Below are 10000 nucleotides of genomic sequence, written 5' to 3'. Positions count from 1 at the left end.
TCGCTGTGTGTTCATTTCACGTGTGTGTGTGTGTGTGTGTGTGTGTTTGTGCGTGTGTGTGTGTGTGTGCACGTGTGTGAGTGTGCGTGTGTGTGAGTGTGCATGTGTGTGTGTGTGAGTGTGTCCGTGTGTATGTGTGTGTGTGTGTGTGTCTGTGCACGCGCATGTGTGTGTGTGTGTGTGCGCATGTGTGTGTATGTATGTGTGTGTGTGTTTGTGTCCATGTCTGTGTGTGTGTGTGAGTGTGTGTATGTGTGTCTGTGCGCGTGCATGTGTGTGTGTGTGTGTGTGTGTGTGTGTCCATGTTTGTGCATGTGTGTGTGAGTGTGCATGTTTGTGTGTGTGTGTGTGTGTGTGTCCCCGTCCCTGTCTCCGTCCGTGTCTGTGTGTGTGTGTGTGTGCGTGCGCGCGTGCATGTGTGTGTGTGTGTGTGTGTTTCCATCCGTGTCTGTGGTTGTGCGCGTGTGTGTGTGCGCGCATGTGTGCGTGTGTGTGCGCACGCGCATGTGTGTGTGAGAGTGTGTGTGTGTGTGTGTGTGTGTGTGTGTGTGTGTGTGTGTGTGTGTGTGAGTGTGTGAGAGTGTGAGTGTGAGTGTGAGTGTGAGTGTGAGTGTGAGTGTGAGTGTGAGTGTGTGTAACAGTGTATCTCTGTGTGTGGTAGTGGGGGATCTGGTTGATGCTCTGAAGATGGCCCCTGCCCAATTCAAGCAGCAGTTCAGGGTGGAGGCCCCCAGCAAGCAGGATGAAAACATCGTGTTTCACTGCCAGAGGGGGCGCCGCAGCGCCACAGCCCTGGAGATTGCACACGGGCTGGGCTTCACCAGGTACCACACACTCACCTGCACCAGCCTGCAGCAGGCCTGTGAGAGAGAGGCCCCTGTGTAAACTCTTGTCTTTTCCTTTCTGTCTCCCTCCCTCTCTCTCTTTCTCTCACAGGGCACGGCATTACGCAGGGGGGTATGCTGAGTGGGCGGAGCGTGAAGGTGGCCCCTCCCAGTGAGCCCCTAAAAAGGGCGGATCAGAGCCGATGGCGCCTGAGGTTGAGGGGCAGGTGAAGCGATGCAGCAGGTGCAGCTCACTGCAGTAGCTTTGGCTTTTCCCGCCGCATTTTAGCGCATTTTTAGGTTAGGGTTTGACTGTGGTTGGGTGTTAGGGTTAGGGTTGTATCTCACAGTTACATTTAGCAGGACAGGACATGCACCATGATTAAGCCTGTTTGACCTCTGTTTGAACCAGCTTTTGCATTGGAATTCAGTGTGTTTCAGGTGCCCCCTGCTGCTGTAATTGGGTATCACCGTGGCATTCTCCCTGTGCTGGCTCTGTTGCTAAGATGTGTGTGCAGGAGCTCCTGGTGCAGAGAGGTCAATCCCCAATCCGGCACACACAGCATATCACACGGGAGGGTTACCCCAAATCTGCCAAAACCTGAGAAAAACCAGCACACACAGCATATCACACAGGAGGTTTACAAACGACTTTATGTCAGGGATTTTAGAGAAGATTAATTCCTGGACATTTTTCTGTAAATTGCGCTGCCTCAGTAAATTTACATTTATTCATCTGGCAGACACTTTTATCCAAAGCAACTTACAAGTGAGGCAGAGCACAAGACAAGAAAAAAACCATACAGAGTCAACAATATTAGAAGAAAAAGGCAGGTCATGTTTATAAGAGTATGAGAGGACCTCCCCTTTCAGGGAGAAGAATATTTAAAATGACAATAATACAGTTTATCATTTAGGTGTTGAGTTATAAAGTATTTGACTTCCAACTGTCCTTCAAAGATATAATAGCAAGGGGAAAATTAAATGCACCAGATCATTGTTTTTCTCATATAAAGTCAGATTTTATCTGGGATTTTTGCAGTTTCATACATTTTAATGAATTTTTTCCTGGTTGCGGTTTTTTTCAATAAGCCTTGATGTATTTTCAGATTCCCAGAAACAACAAAACCAATGGGGCTTAATCATGGTTCAGTGTTACAGTCTGTTACAGAGGCAAGACAGTGATCCTATCACATTCCCATTACCGTTACAGAGGCAGGTGGATGTGACCATTCCCATTACAGTTACAGAGTTAAGTGGGTGTGACATTACCGTTACAGAGCTATTTAAACATGACTGTTACAGAGGTATTTGTGGATGAATGAAACCTTTTGACACAGTGTGTGTCTGACCTTCTCTGCCCTCCAACACTGTCTGTGGGACATTCTACCATTACAGATGCAGGTAGATTTAACCGTTACAGAGGTACTCATATGTTCTGAAAGTTTGATCGTAAACTGCACACTGGCTCACAGAGACAGAGAGGGGACTGCAGTGTGGGGGGTAATTCTCCATTCATTCCCAGTTAAATGTAAATTTGCTTTATTGGCATGAAATCCACTGTGTAATTATTACGTATATTATGTATAATATTTGGAGAATGGAACAAATGAGAAAATAGCTAATGGCTATAAATCTAAACCAGTGAACACAGAACATAGATAATGATTAAATACTTTGGGTATAAATTGATTAACGGCTATGCTCATAAATTCTGTAATTGATTATATATATTATATAACTGGCGGTGACTCTGTCAGGCTACAGCGGGCAGAAACACACTGGTACTGCTGGTGACACTGTCCCTCCTCCAGCGGGAGTCCCAGCTTTGCAGTGTCTGACATCAAATTCAAATTGTTGGAAATATTTTGAAATATGAATCTCTAATATAATCCTCAATATTTTGTTTCCGATGTGGGGAAGTGCCTCCTTGTCTCTGCCTCTCCTGTCCTTCTGTCAGCCACGACCCTCTGCCTCTGTCTCATGCAGGGTCAGGGTCTATCTCTGCTCTGTACCTCTGACAATCAACACATTTTTCCATTGTGTGCATTCCCTGTTTAGGTCCATGATAGCGGTTACATTTATTTCGGAGTTCTGTTTCTTTTTTCCAGTATTCCAGGTTGGATTTTTAAATTTACTTCATCATTAGCTGCCATTTCCAGCTGACTCAGGGAACTCTTTAGTTTCTCTGTCTTGCTTTATATATTTCGCCTGGCTGTACCTCCATATTCATGCAATTATATTTGACTATGAACTGTGGATATTTCCTGTAAATTAAATCTATATTTTGGAGATGAAATGTGTCGTTCTGAGGGTAATATGACATGTGAGGTAGAGCGTGTGTGTTTGTGTATGTGTGAGTGTGTGAGGTAGAGTGTGTGTTTGTGTGTGTGAGGTACAGTGTGTGTGTGAGGTGTGAGGTGTGAGTTAGGGTGTGTGTGTTTGTGTGTGTGAGGAAGAGTGTGTGTGTGAGGTGTGAGGTAGAGTGTGTGTTTGTGTGTGTGAGGTACAGTGTGTGTGTGAGGTGTGAGGTGTGAGTTAGGGTGTGTGTGTTTGTGTGTGTGAGGAAGAGTGTGTGTGCGCATGCTTCACCTACACCCTTCTCCATTTTCCCAAATTGGTGCCACAACATGTCAGACGGACACCATCACCACGGCGGTGTGGGGGAGGGGAGTTTAACTCAAAGAAGCTGAAAGTGTGTCTTGTTGTGGTTGCTTGTGTTGGTGAAGGCATTGGGCATTCAGACCCAGTGTGACCTCAAATCAGACGCCTTTAAAAATTAATTTTTCCTGAAATAAAATGACAGCATTTTTACTAAACTATCAACCACATCATTTGTACCAAGAAGTGTGGCACCAAACAAAGCCGTCAAACACACGAGCGAAGGCTTCTCCCCCACACAATAAACACAACAGAAGCTGCTCACTGAATCCTGAGCTCTCGGGGCATTTCATATTGTAAGTGCAGTTTGGCATTTGAACCACAGGGTGGCAGTAGTGCATTGTTTCTAATGAATCTGCATGTATGATGAAGTTGAATGATATAAATGAGCTGTGCTAAATGGGTCAAAAGAGTCATTCTGTAATCTTAAAATAATCTTTGCTAAAACTCCAATCTGGGAACATTGCACACCCCACAAATCCACTGAGGGGCAGAGGCTCAGGGCCCGGGTTCGAGGCAGCGGGGAGGAGACCTGCCCCCCGGCCACGTGTCTAAAACGCCATGGTGTTGATGATGTTAGTGCACCGGGGGATAGGGCACAAATAAGTCTGATTGGTCCCTGCCCTCAGAAAGGCCATCCTATAACAGATAAGACACGCCCCTGAGGCTGACCCTTTCCAGACTGGGAAATGTAAGTGTATTTTACTGTGTGTTTGTCTGCAGGACAGGTTAAAGCAGAGAGTATCCTACAGCGGGTACGGTTCTGCAGGACAGAGAGTATCCTACAGCGGGTACGGCTCTGCAGGACAGAGAGTATCCTACAGCGGGTACGGTTCTGCAGCAGAGAGAGTATCCTACAGTGGGTACGGCTCTGCAGGACAGAGAGTATCCTACAGCAGGTACGGTTCTGCAGGGCAGAGTATCCTACAGCGGGTACGGTTCTGCAGGGCAGAGTATCCTACAGTGGGTACGGTTCTGCAGGACAGAGTATCCTACAGCGGGTACGGCTCTGCAGGACAGAGAGTATCCTACAGCGGGTACGATTCTGCAGGACAGAGAGTATCCTACATAAGGTCTGTGTCTGAAGGCTGAGGCTGCAGGCTGTTCCTCGGTCTGCCACAGGGGGGCGATGTGTGTTGAGTGTGTAGGGGGGCTGTGGCAGAGAGGGGGTTTCTGCTTCTTTCTGCCTGCAGGAGTTTTACATGATTGTTCTCTCATTTCCCTTTTCCACTCCCTCCCACTCAGCGCCATAACAAGCAGGAACGCATCAGAAACCGCCTGCATGTCCTGTCATTACTCACACACACACACACACGCACACACGCGCGCACACACACACACACACACGCACGCACACACGCACACAAACAAACACACACACACACACACACACGCACACACGCACACACGCACACACACACACATGCACACACACACACACACACGCACACACACACACACACACACACACGCACACACGCACACACACACACACACACACACACACACACACACACGCACAGCTCACAGCTCACGGCATGCCCTCTGTCCCAGGCTGCCGGTGTTTCTGACCTGCACTGGTCCCCTGCACAGGTCTCTGGGCTGAGTTTAGCAGGAGCCCGTCAGTCAATCAGGACAGCGTGCAGGAGCGATTCAGAGGCGTTTCCCGGGTGCAACAACTGCTCAACTCATACACATTCTGCTGCTCAGAACGAGGGGGCACATGGGTTATCTGTGTGTATGTATGTGTCTGTGTGAGAGAGTGTGTGTTTGCATTCTTGAGGGGCTGTGTGTTCCTCATTAATGCTTATCTGAGTCGTGCAGTTGTGACCGTAGTGCACCTGTATACATCACTCAGGCAGTGTGCAGGAGAGGGAGCCCCGTGAGGAGATATCAGGGCGTCACAGCGAAACACCGCATTCCACCTCCGTACAGTTTAAAACTGTCTGTGACTTTAATGTAAAAACAAAGCACATGAGTGAGGGGCTCGGCTCCAGTGCACTGAGTCCCAGGAAAGCTGTATGCAGCTCACCATGGTTACAGCACCGTATCCAGCACCATACCCAGGACGCCATGGTTACAGCACCGTATCCAGCACCATACGCAGGATGCCATGGTTACAGCACCATAAAGAGGTAACAGGAACAGAAAACTGCTCATGGCTGAGGTGGTGAGTAAAGGAGACTGTATTAGAACACACACATATACACACTCACACACACACACACACACACACACACACATACACACACACACACACACACACACACACACACACACACACACACACACACACACAAACACACACTCACACACACACTCACACACACACACACACACACACACACTCACACACACACACTCACACACACACACACACACACACTCACACACACACACACTCACACACTCACACACACACACAATCTCACACACACACACACACACTCACACACTCACACACACACACTCATGCTGCGCTTCATAAAACGTCACATCACCTCAGTGGATAGAATTATAAGCCACGTGGCAGCAGACAAATTGGGATGTAGAAGAGACAGTGTTTCTTCAAACAACACAAATTAAGCCTATTGGCCATAGAGGCCCTCAGAGGGGCTTCAGACAGGCAGCATGCACCGTAACTCTCAGCTGAAATGCATTCTGCTCACCTGACCTGAGTTTGGGTTTGTATATTTTTATATATTCATATATTTTTATTCATGCAACAGGCCAGTCTGATGTAAAACCTGAAGATTCTCATCAGTAAGTTTCTGTTTCACGTTTTAGGGCATCGCTTGCCGTTTGTGACATCTGGCTATACAGCATACGGGTTTCTAACGGCTCTGTGGTCATGGCTTGAAGGCTGCTGCTTGCTTTGTCTCACTTTACTTTGTATCCAATGTCCAGCCTGACTGAGGACAAAACCCAAGCAAGCTCCCTGTCCTTTGCTCTCTGGCGTTTGGAAGACTGAGCACAGCGTGACCCAGGAGAGGCTTCCTGCAGTAACCCGCTGCTGGAATAACACCAGGGTTTCTGAAATGTTAAGTCAGGGCCGCAGCTTTTCTTCATTAAAAGTGCTGGAATCTCGGCCGCGCTCACTTCTGACTGCATAATTCATCGTTTTTGTGCGCCGGGTTTTGCAGAGCGGCGGCCCCGCCTGCGGGGAAATGTGGGATTGCGAAGACTGAAGTCTGGAGGAGCCGAACGCAGCCGCGTTAAAAGGCGCAGGCTATTCTAACCATGTGCTAATGAGATCGAAGCCCACAAGATCCCCATGCTCTCCCTTTCTCGTGCCCAGATCTGAACGTCCGAAAAAGTTCCTCATAATGTTAAATGAGGCAGCGGTCATTGTAATGGGCCGTGTCTCGGAGTTCGGAAGCTTGCATGCATTGCAGGGTTGTATGATGTAAAGACAATTGAATTAGATTTTTTCCCCATTTTTTTTATTAAATTATATTTTGCTGATTGATTCACAAAAACCCACGCAGAGAGTTAGCTCCCTCCCTCGCTCGCTGTCGCATTGCTTGAAATCCTCTGAAGCCTGACTACTTTCGGGCGCGACGCGCGCGTTCCACAGTTTCTGGCGCCTCGCCGTCCGCGCAGGAATCCGCGCGTCCCCGCCTTTGTGTGAATAATTCACGGCAGAGTAGCGGCGGGTCGGTATGGACTCGTAGCGCTGCGCATTAATTCATTTCACTCCATATTTTCCGCTGCTGTCTGCGCGCGGAGGATGGGAGGGGAGAGGGCTCGAGGACACCCACTCTCCGCTCGCGGGACAACTTTCACCTGCAGGCGCGCGGATGTCCACGCTGATTCTGATCGATTCCTCGCTAAAGAAGCCGGAGGAAAAGTGGGTACCTGAGAAAGGTAAGCTGGCGTGTACAAACCTGGCAGCTTTTCTTACAGAAATGGACTTTACCCGATAAACATTTGACTGAGCGTATTTTGATGATATTTAACATGGTTTTAAATGCTGGATTTCACCCCTTACAAGTTTGAACAACACATTTCTGAACAGAGAACGATCGCTATTTTTAGCGTTTTATTTGTGTCTCCAATCGGCTTCTGCGCGAGGAAATCTGCACAACCGGCGCGGACTCATCAATTAAAATGCCCACAGCGCGCGCTCACGGGGCGCGGGGCGAACGTTTTGTCGAAGCGGTCCGGTGGAAGACGCTGTGTGTGTGTGTGTGTGTGTGTGTGTGTGTGTGTGAGAGTGCTGTGCTCTTCCTGGCGTGTCGTGCTCTTCCACGGGAGAAACTCTTGGGTGTCCCGACGCGGCTCGGGAGCAGGAGGACGCGGGCAGACGCGGGCAGACGCGGGGGAGGCGGGGGGGGGTCTCACAGTACCCGCTCCGGGCGCAAAGTGCGGGACACATGTGTGCAAATGAGAGTTTTAGGTTATGAACACAGAACGCGACTCTGTATTATAGCGTTATTGGAAAGATATTTCCACACACACGCACGTGTCACTGGCTCGGAGAGAGGGGAGAAAGGGGAGGGGGTGGGAGAGAGGGGAGAGAGGGGAGAAAGGGGAGAGACGGGAGGGTGTGGGAGAGAGGGGAGAGAGGGGAGAGAGGGGAGAGACGGGAGGGGGTGGGAGAGAGGGGAGAGAGGGGACGGGGTGGGAGAGAGGGGAGAGAGGAGAGGGGAGAGACGGGAGAGAGGGGAGTGAGGGGAGAGACGGGAGGGGGTGGGAGAGAGGGGAGAGAGGGGACAGGGTGGGAGAGAGGGGAGAGGGGGAGAGACGGGAGGGGGTGGGAGGGAGGGGAGGGGTGGGAGGGAGCAGCGTGCACCTGTACTGCGCTCTCAGACACAGATGACGGCGGCCGCGGATCGCCCTCCGCAGCAGGTGCACGCAGGCCGGTGGGCGGCGCAAGCACAGACACATTTAAATATTAGGAGCAGAACTGTTTCACCCAGCAGGGAGGAGCTGTGTGTGTGTGTGTATAGAGGTGTGGTTGGTATGTATAGGTGTCTGTGTGTGTGCGTGTGTGAGAGTGAGTGAGTGTGTGTGTGTGTGTGTGTGAGTGTGTGTGAGAGTGTGTGAGTATGTGTGTGAGTATGTGTGTGTGTGTGAGTGCGTGTGTGAGTGCGTGTGTGTGTGTGTGTGTGTGTGTGAGAGAGTGTGTGAGTGCGTGTGTGTGTGTGTGTGAGTGCGTGCATGTGAGTGTGTGTGTGTGTGTGAGAGTGAGTGAGTGTGTGTGTGCGTGTGTGTGTGTGAGAGTATGTGTGTGTGTGTGTGTGTGTGTGTGTGTGTGAGAGAGTGTGTGAGTGCGTGTGTGTGTGTGTGTGTGTGTGTGTGAGTGCGTGCATGTGAGTGTGTGTGTGTGTGTGAGAGTGAGTGAGTGTGTGTGTGTGTGCGTGTGTGTGTGTGAGAGTATGTGTGTGTGTGTGTGAGTGTGTGTGTGTGTGTGTGTGTGTGAGTGTATGTGTGTGTGTATGTGTGTGTGAGTGTGTGTGAGTGTGTGTGTGTGTGTGTGGTATGTATATACACACAGGGCTCCTCTGTCGGCAGCTCGATGGCTGCAGTTGCTGCGCAGGGGGACTGGAATGCGTCGCAGTGGCTGCAGGACGCCGCGGGAAACGCGAGCGCAGCGCCGGCCGAGCTGCGGCGGAACTACCTGGCCATGCTGTACTCGCTGCTGATCGCCGCCATCGTCTTCGGCAACGTGCTGGTGTGCCTGGCCGTGCTGCGGGAGCGCGCCCTGCAGACCACCACCAACTACCTGGTGGTGAGCCTGGCCGTGGCCGACCTGCTGGTGGCCTCGCTCGTCATGCCCTGGGCCGTCTACCTGGAGGTAAGGAGGGCGGGGCCGGGAGGGGCGGGGCCGGGCGGGACGGGGGCGGCGCGGGCGTGGTCCAGCGGAGAGGGGGTGGGCACAACGAGAGGCTACTCTGCGCTCTGGGCCTGGAGCAGGATAGCTGCTTCTGGAAAAGCTTTTAGCCGGTAATTTATAAGGGGTTAGATCTGCAGTCTTCCGAAACTGAACAGGCAGAGTAACATTAGGGAAGAGGAAGGGAGTGGCAGCTTCTCTCTCCTCTCCTCCCCCTTTTCCCACACTTTGTAGTGTGTAAGGGTGTTTGATGGGGGTGTGCCTGGGTCAGCGTGTTTGTAATGATGTAGGGGTATGTGTGTATGTGTGAGTGTATATTGCAGTTCCATGGGGGGTGTCTGTATATATGGTTATGTACACTGGGATCCAAAATTATTGGGACACTCACTTTTTTTTCTGAAAACCCACAATATTTTTTGCTGCCTATTCCATCAGACATTGGGAAAGTCATATTTATGTCAATGTCAATTTCAGCTTCATCTTCTGTGACCATGTTCCAACCTTGTTAGGTTTATATAGGTGTGTGTGTGTGTATTTGTGTGTGTGTGTGTGTGTGTGTGTATTTGGGGGTGTGACGGTCTCACTCTCCTCCTGCAGATTGTAGGTGGAGACTGGCTGTTTGGGAGGGTTTACTGCAACATCTTTGTGACTCTGGATGTGATGATGTGCACTGCCAGCA

At 50.3% G+C, this 10000-nt stretch overlaps 2 protein-coding genes across 2 annotated transcripts in view; both read left to right on the top strand.

Moving 5' to 3' along the window:
* si:ch211-161h7.8 (thiosulfate:glutathione sulfurtransferase) overlaps positions 1-1580 on the top strand; it is a 4441-nt gene extending 2861 nt beyond the window's left edge. The window contains exons 3-4 of the mRNA XM_036521502.1: positions 662-824; positions 937-1580. Of these exons, the coding sequence (XP_036377395.1) occupies positions 662-824; positions 937-1000 (227 nt within the window). The 3' untranslated portion in view covers positions 1001-1580. The remainder of the gene's footprint in view (positions 1-661; positions 825-936) is intronic.
* A 7426-nt stretch (positions 1581-9006) lies between these two features.
* Positions 9007-10000, top strand: part of drd3 (dopamine receptor D3) — a 9580-nt gene continuing 8586 nt past the window's right edge. Inside the window, exons 1-2 of the mRNA XM_036520632.1 lie at positions 9007-9285; positions 9919-10000. The exon at positions 9919-10000 is cut by the window's right edge and continues 31 nt beyond it. Of these exons, the coding sequence (XP_036376525.1) occupies positions 9007-9285; positions 9919-10000 (361 nt within the window). The remainder of the gene's footprint in view (positions 9286-9918) is intronic.

Source organism: Megalops cyprinoides, chromosome 2 (genome assembly GCF_013368585.1).
Source record: "Megalops cyprinoides isolate fMegCyp1 chromosome 2, fMegCyp1.pri, whole genome shotgun sequence".
Classification (NCBI taxonomy): domain Eukaryota; kingdom Metazoa; phylum Chordata; class Actinopteri; order Elopiformes; family Megalopidae; genus Megalops; species Megalops cyprinoides.
This window is presented reverse-complemented; position numbering and strand designations above follow the sequence as displayed.